The 12,136-nt window shown below is 65.2% G+C and overlaps 1 protein-coding gene across 1 annotated transcript in view; it reads right to left on the reverse strand.

Moving 5' to 3' along the window:
- CPNE5 (copine 5) overlaps nt 1-12,136 on the reverse strand; it is an 83,950-nt gene continuing 71,814 nt past the window's right edge. The window contains exons 15-22 of the mRNA XM_084890064.1: nt 10,483-10,544; nt 6,157-6,203; nt 4,781-4,962; nt 3,932-4,059; nt 3,646-3,748; nt 3,046-3,103; nt 2,591-2,664; nt 1-1,538 (exon numbers count right to left, since the gene is read on the reverse strand). Coding sequence (XP_084746190.1) covers nt 1,320-1,538; nt 2,591-2,664; nt 3,046-3,103; nt 3,646-3,748; nt 3,932-4,059; nt 4,781-4,962; nt 6,157-6,203; nt 10,483-10,544 — 873 coding nt within the window. The 3' untranslated portion in view covers nt 1-1,319. The remainder of the gene's footprint in view (nt 1,539-2,590; nt 2,665-3,045; nt 3,104-3,645; nt 3,749-3,931; nt 4,060-4,780; nt 4,963-6,156; nt 6,204-10,482; nt 10,545-12,136) is intronic.

Below are 12,136 nucleotides of genomic sequence, written 5' to 3' on the forward strand. Positions count from 1 at the left end.
AGTAAAAGAACCAAATTTACTTCAGTTTAAGGCAAATTCCACACAGAGACTCTCAGACACAGGCACGGGACCAGACGGCGTAGAAACTCCACCATCATGCATGACGGGAAGGGCGTGGCGCCGGGCGCAGACAGGGCGGGGCCTGGTCTCGCCCAGGCAGGGGGCGTTCGGCGGGCTGAGGAGCCCCATGCGGCAGAGGGACTGGCATGCATGGCCTGCCCCCGGGTGGGGAAAGGCCGGGCCGCGGGTGTGCCCAGGGGTGAGATCACCTTCCTCGCCTTTCCCACGGCCGGGGCAGGGGCAGGGGCTGGGGCTTAGAGGGTAGAGCCCGAGGATGGAACAGGGACCCTGGGGCCACGACGGCCTGGAGCAGGAGGTGGCGTGGGGGAAGGTGGGACGGGGAGGCTGGCACAGGATGGACGGACTCTCAGGGCCTCAGGGCAGAAAGTAACCCGAGACCATCTGGTCGACCCTCCTGCTTTACAGATGTGGATACCAAGGCTCCCCCAGTAGGCCCTGGCTCCTGTCTGTGGGGGGAAGGGCCGTGTGGGAGTGTGGGGCTGGGCTGCTCCTGGCCCGGGCCTCTAGGTGGGCGGCAGAGGAGTGGGCACCAAGGACCCTGGGCGGCCTCTGGGGGGAGGTAGGGGTGCCTGGAGCTCGGAGTCCACCGGGGCCCATGGGCCCCCGGCCAGGGAGAGGCCGTGGCTCTGCGTCTAGAGCCAGTGCCACGCTGGGCTGGGGGGCACGGAGAAGACCTGGTGCCTGGAAAGCCTCCATGGCTGGCCCATCGGGCGGCCTGCGGGCCACAGCACAGCCGCCCCTTCACGGAGCCGCGGGGTCCCCACTGCGAGCAAGTGTCCCTGCGAGGGCCACACGGCCAGGCCTCCTGCCAACCCGTCCGCCTCCTGGGGCTCACGGGGAACAGGGACAGGGTAGGTGCTGGGGTGGGGGTCGGGGTCTGGGGAGCTGAGTGGACGGCACAGGAGGAGGGAGGGCCCGCCAGGCTTCAGTGCCCCAGGGGAGCGGAGGGGGCTGTCCAGGGTGCTGAGGGGCCCCCCTCGGCCTGATTGCTCACACCCTCCTGGCTGGGCTAGAGCCAGGTGCCAGGGGAGGAGGAGAGGAGCGGCTGGAGCCCGCCTCTCCTGCCTGCACCCGCTCCCTGGGTCCGGGCCCCAGGGGAGGCCAGGAAACCGGAAGGCGCCTCCAGAGGCCGGTCCTCAGCCACACGGGTCCCAGCGACCGGGCCGGGCGATGGTGGGCTCAGGGACCCAGCGTGCCCTCCTCCTGCCCCCCCAGGCCCAGCGCCCACTGCGGGAGGCTCAGATGGGCGGGTGCCCAGGGGAGGCGGGGGGCGTGCGGGCGGGGGACTGGGAGGGGGAGCCGGAGGGGGCCTCGGGCGGGGGCTGCGGGCGGATGCCCTTGGCCTTCATGTAGGACACCAGCTGGTCCGGGATCTCGGCCAGCACGTCGCGGGCCAGGCGCGCCATGCTCAGCACGTGGTTGCCCGTGCGGTCCACGTAGTCCCTGAAGGGCACGAACTGGCCGGCGGGGGAGGCAGGGTGAGGCGCGGGCTCTGCCTGGACGCAGCCCCCACACCTCCCGGCCGGAGATCCTGCCCCCTCCCTCTCCCCCACCTCTGCCCTCCTCTCTCATCCCCGCCCCCCTGCCCTCCTCTCTCATCCCCTCCCCCCTGCCCTCCTCTCTCATCCCCTCCCCCCTGCCCTCCTCTCTCATCCCCTCCCTCCCTGCCCTCCTCTCTCATCCCCTCCCCCCTGCCCTCCTCTCTCATCCCCGCCCCCCTGTAGACCCTCCGAGGAAGCTGTCACCCTGTCTCTGCTCTCTCTTCCCGCAAACACGAGTCCACGCCAGGGTGCTCACCGCACCCCTCCGCCGCGGTCTGGGCAGTGGGCCCTGAGCGGGCACTTAGGAGATGCTGAGTGGGTCCCTGGCTCCCGGGAGTGGGCCCTCAGGCAGCCCCCCTCCGGCAGAGCCCCCTTCCTATGCCAGGCCCCTCTGCCTCCTCCCGGGGGGGTCCCAGGCCCCAGTCACTCCTGCCCAGGCCTTTGCGTCCAGGTGCCACCTCCCAGACCTGCTCTGGCATCCAGCCCCGATCTGGTCTCCACGCCGGAGGGACCCTCCCGGCCAGTCTTAAACCCAGGGCGTGGAGAGATGCTGTTCTTTCCGCATCGCCTAGTGGGGGGCTCTGTCCCCAGGGGCTGCGGGAGGGCTGCCTGCTCATGACACCTGCATCCCACACGGAGACTGAGGGCGCTGTCCCCTAGCCGCTCCCTCCAGGGGCTGCCAGCTGCGGGAGGGAGGCGGGGGTGTCAGGGGGGCGCCCGGCAGAACACAGAAGGTGCAATAACCGGGAGCCGTGCTCTGCAGGAGCCCACGGAGGCCTGGGGTGCAGGGGGGGCTGGGTGGGCGATGATAGGGGTGAGTCTCAGGCACGGCTGGGAGCTGAGACCCGAGGACCACCTCCCCTCCTTCTGGGGGGGCCGGGCCCCCTGGGCTCCCAGCCCGCCCGCTGGCCATTCGGGAAAGGCCCCCAGGGAGGGGGCGGTCAGCGGCGGGGGCAGCAGGGCTTCACCTGGACAATGTCCCGCTCGGCCAGCTTCCCCCGGGAGGAGATCCGCACCTCGTCGCCGTCCAGCTCCACCATGGCTGGGGGAGGGGGGGCAGGTGTGGGCGAGGGGCCAGTCAGGGGCCAATTCCAGGCCCATCCGGGCAGAGACCCATGTCAGAGTGGGGAAACAGAGGCCAGGAAACCGGGGAAGCCCACCGGTGAGTGCTGAGTTCCAGCCCCACCTCCAGCTCCCGCTCCCAGGCTCCCAGGCTCCCAGATCGGGGGGGGGGGGCTGGGGGGGGGAGGTGTCGGCCGGACTCCTCTCCGAAGCCTCGCAGCCTCGGGGTGTGGGTGGGGGCGCCCTGACACAGGCCCGGTGCAAACACCCGCCTGCCAGCTGAGCACACAGGCGGGTGGGCGTCTCCCTGCGGGACGGGCCCCCCCGGGGCCGGAGCCTCCGGAGCGGGGGTGGGACTCACCGTCGAACTCTGCCTGGCCCACGCCGACGATGATGATGGACATGGGCAGCTTGGCAGCCTGGGAGACAGCAGGAGACAGTGGGGTGTTTGGGGCCCGGCCAAGGGGCCCGTTAAAAGGAGGAGGAGACCATGTTTAGGGACCCAGGATAGATCAGAGAAGGAGTCAGGAGGACGGGAGAAATGGAGGGGAGAAGATGGAGACACAGAAACACAGAAAAGCAGGGGAGGGGGAGGGGGCCAGGGGCCACAGGCCTGTTTCTGCCAGGCCCCCTCCCTCCTGTGCCTCCGGCCTCCCTCCTGTGGGGCAGCTGCTGTGTGGCCTGGACTTCCACGTTCCCCGCCTGCCAGGCCGAGGGCTTCGGGCCACTAATGAGGAGCCGGAGGGGCCGGGGAGCAGACCGCCCAGCGTGACTCAGAGGGGGTGGGAGCTCCCCGGTGGGACCATGGGACCGATGCCCCCCACCCCGGGCCGGGCCCTCCAGATGCCGCAGCCAGAGCCAGCGGTCCCCCCCCCCCCCCCGGGGCGGGGAGAGGGGAAGCCAGGCCCGCGCGGCTCCCTGAGGAAGGAGAGGGGCTCCGCGGCCCCCGCCCGCGGCTCACGTTGACGATGGCCTCCTTGGTCTGCGCCATGTCGGAGATGACGCCGTCGGTGATGATGAGCAGCACGGAGTACTGGGAGCCGTCCTGCACCTCGGCCGCGCTCCTGGGGGGAGGGGGGGCTGTCAGGGAGGCTCTGGGCATGCCACCCCCCCCCCCACACACACACACGGGGTTCTTTGGCGGGAGGGTCTCTGAGGGCCAGGGCTCCCTGGAAGGCCAGGGGCGGGGGCAGGGGCGGGGGCGGAGGCCATGGCCTGCGAGCCGCGGGCGGGCCAGACCGGCTCACCGGGCCACGTGGGTGACGACGGGCGCGAAGTTGGTGGGGCCGTAGAGCTGCACGGTGCGCAGGCTCTGGTGGTAGGCCTCCAGGATGCCGTCGATGCCGCAGCACGACGGGTTGTCCTGGTTGCCGTTCTGGGGGCGAGGAGGGAGGCTGAGCCAGGAGGGTGGAGGGCGGGAAGGCGGAGAGCCACGGGAGCAGGGGGCAGAGGCCTGCAGCCGGGGCTCTCCTACACGCTTCCCTGGGGGAGGGGTGGGGGGCCCCCTCTGGAGGGTAGCACCTGCTCCTCACCCCACACCCTGCACCTGCCCAGGTAAGCCCCCACCAGCCTGGCTGGGAAGTGGCTGCTGACGCCCCTCCTCGTCCTGTGCCCAGCACAGGGCTGGCGCTCTGCAGGCTGTGAGGGCGTCTGCTGAGTGACCCAGGCGGGAACTGACAGGGAGGGGAGGAGGTGGCCTGAGGAGTCATCCCCACAGGGCCCCCATCAGCACCAGCCCAGGGAGCTCCTGGAATTGCCCCCAGTTGACCGTATCCAACCGACACCCCCTCCCCATTTCCGGAGCCTTGGAGGAAAGTACAGCCACGCGCCCCTCCACCTCCCGGTCTTGTCAGGAAAAGGAGGCCAGAGCCACCGTGGTGGCCTCAGACATGATGGGAGTGTTTGTGAGCAAGCAGGGCGGGTTTCTGGAGGCCCAGCTCCAGACCCCCTGCACACAGCAGGCGGCCCCCCCCCCCCCCAGGCTGCCCCTGGAGTCCCTAACGGGTAAGAGGGCAGGTGCCCCACCCCGGGCTTGTAAGAAGGAGGTGCCCCCCCCCCCCGGATCAACCCTCAGCCCCCCCTCCGGGACCTCCTACCAGCGGGAACTCGTGGGACACCCTGCCGTCGGGGGGCAGCTTGGCGCCGAAGCCGAGGGCGGGGAACATCTTGTCGCTGTCGTAGTGCTGGATGATCTCCCCGACGGCGGTCAGCGCCAGCGCGTAGGCGTTCAGCTGGTAGGGGCTCATGTAGTGCAGCGACGTGGACTGCGAGGGGTTCCCTGCGGCCGGGACACGGGACACGGGACACGGAGCGTGTGCCGGCGTGCACGCGCCCAGCCCCCTGGGCTTCGGAGTCAGAGGGGCGTCCCAGGCACCGCTGGCTATGGTCTGTCCTGACGCCGCTCTGTCTTACTGCACGTCCCGTCCTTTGGCCAAGCCTGGCTGCTAAGCTCAACGAATATCCGGTCCCAGGATCCCAAGCCTCCTGCTCCCCTGCCTCCTCGCCCTGTGCCCCACGCTCAGCACACCGGCCAGCGACCTCACTCCGCAGGCCGCCGGACGCCACCCCTCTCTGCTCTGCAGGCTCTGAGGCTCCCACCTCACCGGAGTTAAACCCAACTTCCCACCGGACCAGCTCCGGGTACTTCTGTCCTCACCGCCTGCCCCCCCGTCACTCACCCTGTCCCTCTCAGGGCTTTGGTGCTTCTCATCGCCTTTATCTCCACTAAATGCTGTCTACGTTTTACTTATTTATTCGTGAGAGGCAGTACGCACAGGCTGCAAAGGTACCAACCCCGTCCTACCTCCCACCAGCTGTGTGGTCTTGGGTGAGCCTCAGTCTCCTCATCTGCAGAATGGGGATAGCAGTCCCCACCTCGCGGGGTTGTTGTGAGGATTAAGGAGTGTTATGGTAGCTCACCTCACTGTTAGCACCACGGAGGCCCCTCCCAACTCTGACATCCCACCGCCCTCCGTGCGGTTGGGGGTTCTGACACACGTGTGCCGTGAGGCCTGGGTGTCCTCTGATGGGCACTGAGCACCGCTAACGGGCCCAGACCCCACAGAAGGGGGCGATGTCTCTAACAGAGCGAGGTCTGGCCCTGAGTGCTCCCGGAGGCTCGGTCCCAGCCAACACTGGAGACGGTCAGCGGCGGCGAGGAGGTGGGGCGGCCCGGGCTCCTGGGCTGCGTGTCTGCCCTCACGGAGGCCCAGGCGCTCAGGCCTGACTCCGTCTCCCCTCCTGCCCAGGGGCTGCCCTGCAGAGGAGCCCGTCCCGTCCCCCCAGGGAGACCGGGCGCCCTCAGGGCGAGGCTGTGGTCCGGGCCCAGACCTGTGGTGACGGTGGCGCCCCCTTCGGCTCTCGGGGCCTAAGTGCCTTTCCTTCAGTGAGGACGAGGCCAGGGAGGATGGCCGGCCTGGCTGCCGAGCGCCCCTCTCCGCCCCTCCCCGCCCAGGGCCTCTCGCCCACTCACCGTTGGAGGCCGTGAAGTCGATGGCCACGGTGAAGTTGATCTGGGTCCTAGAGGGAGGACAGCGGGGAGTTACCCGACAGCGGGCGCTGGGGGAGGGGCGCGGGGCGGGAGGGTGGGAAGCCAGGCCCCCAGCCCGCTGCTGGCCGGTGCGCGGTCTTTCCATCGGAAAACTGGGATGTGACACCAGCCCCTCCCGGCCCCCCTGTGGCCCCCAGAAAGGATGACTGTGAGTCACAGAGCCAGGCGGGGAATCCGGTGGAGGACACAGACGCTCTGGGCGGACAAGTGATCACTCCCCAAACCCGGCCCCGGCCCCAGAGGCTGGGAAGCCGAGTCTCACTGAGTTTCTGGCTCGAACGTGGAGTCAGATTCAAAGTTAAAACGTATTTGACAAAAAAGGAGAGAAACAAATAGACATTTCCGTCTCCGGAGGGAAGCACAACCACCGCCAGGAAGTTGTCTAGCCCCCAAATGAACCTGAATGGGACTGAGCCTCCAGAGCATCTCCCAGTGGCTCACAGGAAGGCACCGCGAGGGGGGTGGGGGTGTGCGGCCAGTGAAAGCCAGTTTGGGGGGGGCTTTCTGGAACACCACAGCCTAGGGACCAGCAGGAGCGGGGTCACCGGGGGACGCGGAGGACCCCAAGGCTCCTGCAGACCCCCGGAGTCAGAGCTGTCCGCAGGTGTAGGAATCTCTTAGCAAACCCCTCCAGGTGCGGGGACGCGGGGGCAGGGAGCTGATAGGAGGAAAGAGAACTAAGAGACGAATCAGCCAACCCCGATACAGGGATGGGCAAAAGTTGTGAGTATAGGAACCCCACGGTTTATTCTCATAGTAATGATTCTATTATTGATTTGTATTACAGCTGTAGACCTACTTTTGCCCAATCCTGTATATGGATGGATCTTGCCTGGATTTCGGCTTCAAGGAAGCCAATTGAAAACGTTATAATTTCAACGGGAAATCTGAACACTGACGAGCTATGTGGTATGCAGGAACTCTCCGTTTCCAGGTGTGATTACGATACTTGGTTATGATTGACAAAGAGAGCCCTTAAATTGCAGAGACACCTCCTGAAGGATGTGGGGGAATGAACTAAGTCTGGGATTTGCTTCAGAATCATCGCATGGGAGGGGGAGTGGGTGGGACCAGATTGGCCATGAGCTGGTGACTGCTGCATCCGGGCGAAGGGCACCTCCCCTGCACTTCTGGGTGTGCTTGGGATTTTTCCGTAAAAAATCCAGATTCGGGGCTGGAATTGCCTCGGGCTTGGCTGTTCCGGGTTCCATGCTGGGTGCTTCCAGAGCAGAGCTGACAAGACACGAGCCCCTGAGACAGTCTGGCCTCGTGGTTCCCACGCTGGGTGAACAGTCATCAAGGGGTTTGTTTAGCCAAAACCGGTTTGGCTCAGTGGATAGAGCGTCGGCCTGCAGACTGAAAGGTCCCAGGTTCGATTCTGGTCAAGGGCATGTACCTTGGTTTCGGGCACATCCCCAGTGGGGGGTGTGCAGGAGGCAGCTGATCGGTGATTCTCTCTCATCGATGTTTCTAACTCTCTATCCCTCTCTCTCTTCCTCTCTGTAAAAAATCAATAAAATATATTAATTAAAAAAAAGAAAAGAAATTGTATGTTTAGAAAAAAAAGGGGGGGGGGGAGGGGAGGCTTGTTTAAAAGGAAGATCCCAGGGCGCCTCTCCCGGGAATGCCAGCCCAGTCGGCCCGAGATGGGCCCAGAGTCTGCCTCTTTAATGAACATCCTCTGGCCTCATTCAGGATTCTGAGTGCCAAGGTGGCCCTGACTGGGATCGCACTCGGGGAAGCTCTGTTATGGGGTCACACTTGGGGAAGCTGTCATGGTGGTTCCCAACTGGGGCCAGGGGTGGTGTAAGATGAGACAGGGATCACCTCGCCTGCAGGTAGGAGATGGTCCCTATCAGAACCACAGCCCTCTCTCCGCCTAATCACAGCTGAGCGACTGCTCATGGACCCTTTGTCCCCCAGGAAGCGTGAAGGACGTGGGTAGCTGGAGACCCAAGCCAGGACCTGCTGGCCAGAGACAGGTCTCCCCACACCACCTCCCCCCGGGCTGCTGCTTGGGGGCAGAGCACTAACGGACTCTAAGCTCTGAGGGAGAAGGAGCCACAAGATGGCAAGGGCCTGGGTCCCTGAGTGACTGCGTGGAGCATCTCCCCAGCCAGCCTTGCCACCCCAAGAATGAAATACCGTATACGCTTTTATCTGTACGAAGCCTTGAGGGTGGGGGATTATTTGTTACAGCAGCTGACCTACTCTATTCACTGCTGCTCCTCGTCGCCTCTCAGGGGGAATACAGAGACCGTGTCTGCATGAGCAGAGGGGACACATTGGGCGGGGAGGAGCCTGGCTCCCGGGCTGCCCGGGGGAGGGCGGGTCTGGCCTGCGGGACTGCGGCTGAGGGCACAGGCCGGCCTTGCTCCGTACGCAGTGTTCCCGCTCCGGGTTCTGGGATGACTCAGGGAGCGCAGGGAGCGGAAAGCGGTGTCTGTGGGAACGCTCCTCCCGGCCGCTCACCTGTCCTGCCTGAGGGCACAGCAGGGCGGGACGCGGCTGCCGAGCAGCCAGCTCCATCTCTGACGTGGGGCAGAGGTGCCCTTCTCTACCCCACCCCTCCAGGTGGGGAGGGAGGGAGGGAGGCCAGGGAGGCGAGGATCCCTAGACACATGTCGCCATCAGCCGCCTGCCCGGACACGCACGCGGGGCCCTCGCCGCCCGGAGCCGGCTCTCAGGCTCTCCAGCGGGTGCAGGGAGGCCTGGGGCGGGTGCAGGAGGGGCGGCCAGCGCGGCTCTGTGTTCTGACTTGCCCGGGACTCCAGGCGCCAGCTTTGCCCAGCAGCCGCCAACTACGGAGGCTCCAGGAGACGTCACAGTGCCCGGCCCTCTAACTCGGCTGCCTCCACCTGCACCCACCCCACCCGCACCCACCCCACCGGCACCCACCCCACCCGCACCCACCCCACCCACACCCACCCCACCGCACCCACCCCACCCGCACCCACCCCGCCCAGAGGCAGGCAGGGAGAGTGCCAGCTGTGGCAGAAATGCAGCTGTGGTGACAGGAGGCACCTGCCACCAGGCCCGCGGCCTTGGGGAAGTTATAGAAAGTGAAGGTCCACTGGAGGGGCCGATGGGGGAAAGGGAACCCATGGAATAATTTCAACAATAAAGATAACATTGAATTAAAAAATAAAATGAAGATCCTCTTCGCCCTGCACCTTGGGGTATGATGCAAATGAGAAGGGGAAACAGGACTGGAAACTGCCAGGCGCATGGAAGGGGAGGGGCGGTTGCTTACTGGATGGGAGCAGCTGGTTTGATGAGGGCGGGAGTGAGGGCAGGTGGGGAGAGCTCAGGAGGCAGGGAGGGGGCAGGAGGCCCCGGTGACCGCGGGAAGGGCGGGTGTGCTCCGTGCGGAGCGGAGAGCTCCCCGCTGGAGACGGTGGTGGCGGGGAGAGCGGGCGTGGCCGCCCAGGCCCTGCCGTGCCCTCTGCCCCGGAGAGCCAGGCACCGAGCGCCCACTTGGCTGGGATGAGCCCCTGGCAGCTGCCCTCCTGTCTGCTTTCCAAACAGGTGTAGTTACTCACCTGCCTGCACCTGTGGGCTCTTGGCTACCCACACCCTGACCTGGCACCTGTCCTTGGCAGAGCCGGCTCCCTCTCCGTGAGCTGCTGGCTGGAGCCTCCAGGCTTCCCCGGCTGCCTGGGCCCGGACCCTGAAACCCTGGTTCTTTCTGCGCCTTGCATGCCTGTTTGACCAGCTGCCGGTCCTGGGACTGCTCCCTGGCCCACCCCCCACGCTGATATGTCCCCCATGGCACCAGGCAGGTTAATGGCTGCCGCGCAGACAGACCAGAGGCATCAGGAGCTCAGAGCAGGAAGGACTCTTAGAATTCCCCAAACTCCAGCCTCCTGTGTTTGCAGGAGGAAACCGATCCCTGGGAGGACAGGGACCTGCCGGAGGAACCCCAGAAATTCAGGGCAAAGAGGGGTCTGCAGCCTGGGCCTCGTGCCTCCCACGCCCTTGGGACTCTGGCCTGGAGTCCCCACCACCTCTGGCTCCTCCGGCCCAGGGACCCGGCTTGCCCGCTGGCCCCATGGCCCAGGGACGCCCCTGCGGCCAGGCCGCCTCCCGGGCAGGCAGAGCTCAGAGCCAGGCTGCTCCGAGACGCGGATCTCAGACGTGAGCCAGGGCCCCCCAGGGGCCAGGGAGGGGCCAGAGCTGCTGGTGCCCCTGTTTGGGGCCCCTTCCCTCCCCCTAAGGCTGCGGACACGGGGCTGCGCGTCTTCTCACCCTCCTTTGATGTAGTCGAGAAACGTGCACTCTGACTCCACAGCGAAGGACAGCAGCGTGACCTTGAAAACAAAGGGGAGCCGGTCAGGGGGGCCTGGGCCTGTGCCATCTGCACACATGGCCGCAGGCGGGGCTCAGGGCAGCCCCAGGAGGCACTGTCATCACCCCCACTTCATCCCCAGGGAAACCGAGGCTCCACGAGGCATGCCCTGCGCCCGAGGACGCTGCCGGCTCGCGGTGCGGTGAGACGGGAACAGGTCCGTCTGAGCTCGCCCTCCTGCCCGCGGTGCCAGGCTGCAGGCGCCGTGTGGAGCGGAGCGTGGAGGGCAGGGTCTTCCTGACACAGGCCTGACGCCCGCCACGCCCGCCAGCTCCACGCTCCCCAGCCCGCTGCTGGCCACCCGCCAACCTGCCCCTCTGCTCCACGCTCACCTTCGACCGCTCTGTCCCCTCCCTCTGGCGCCCCAGTCTCTGCCCTCAGCCTGAGACCCTCTCCCAGGGGAGGCCTCCTGACCACGCCCTCCGGCGGCTTTGGCACCAGCTTTGCCAGGACCGGCAGCCGCTGGCCGCTGGTTATGGTGCTGACGTGGATCTGGGGGACAGGGAAAGCCTGGCGGCTGAACCCCATTAAATGGGGCAGGAGGGGGAGGGGGATGTTTCCCGCCATCACTGACCTCCGCTCTAGGATTCGGGGAGCTCCCTACCCGTGCAGGCTCAGCCATCTTCACCCACTCGCTAGGTGGGCCCGTAGGGCCGCTGCTTGACAAAGCTGAGGAGCCATTAGCCCCAGAAATGGGAGGGCGTGTGAGCGCTGAGCTGGCCTCAGAGGCCCCACCTGCTGTGTTACGGCCTCAGGCACCTGGACAAAGCCTCCTGTCACTAGGAATGGCCTGTGGCAGTGCCCTCTTCGCTGACAATGAGGAGGCCCCACGGGGAGCTTTTAAAACATCTTGCAGCCCATGGCATCGGGGTGTCTGGGGGCAGGCTCTTTCTTTAGCTCCTCACAAGGTTAAGCTGCAGGCAGAGTTGAACATCCGGGCCCAGGGATGGAGTAATTCCCTAACTTGCCTGCCCGTGGACTCACCCAGGGACTTGCTACTCCGAGGGCAGTCCCTGGGCCGGCATGGTCAGAATCACCGCGTTGCTGGTAAGAAATGCAGAAATGGCCTCAGCTGGTTTGGCTCAGTGGATACAGTGTCGGCCTGTGGGCTGAAGGGTCCCAGGTTCAATTCCGGTCAAGGGCACACATGCCTGGGTTACAGGCTTGACCCCCAGTGGGGGGCGTGCAGGAGGCAGCTGATCAATGATTCTCTCTCATCATTGCTGTTTCTATCTCTCACTCTCCCTTCCTCTCTGAAATCAATTATTTACATATATATCTATATATCTATATATCTATATCTATATCTATATCTATATCTATATCTATATCTATATCTATATATAGATATCTCAGAAATGCAGCTTCTTCGCATTGTAACAAGAGCCCAGGAGATTCTTCTCATGGTAAGGTCAGAAAAGCACTAAGCTGGGCCCCAGCCTGGAACCCGGGGAACTTGCCTGGGCATCTGCATTTTGGTAAGCAGACTGGGTGATTCTTTTATTTTTTATTTTATTTAAATATATTTTATTGATTTTTCACAGAGAGGAAGAG

This window comes from Pipistrellus hanaki, assembly GCF_964339955.1.
Source record: "Pipistrellus hanaki genome assembly, chromosome: 7".
In the NCBI taxonomy this organism is placed as follows: Eukaryota; Metazoa; Chordata; class Mammalia; order Chiroptera; family Vespertilionidae; genus Pipistrellus; species Pipistrellus hanaki.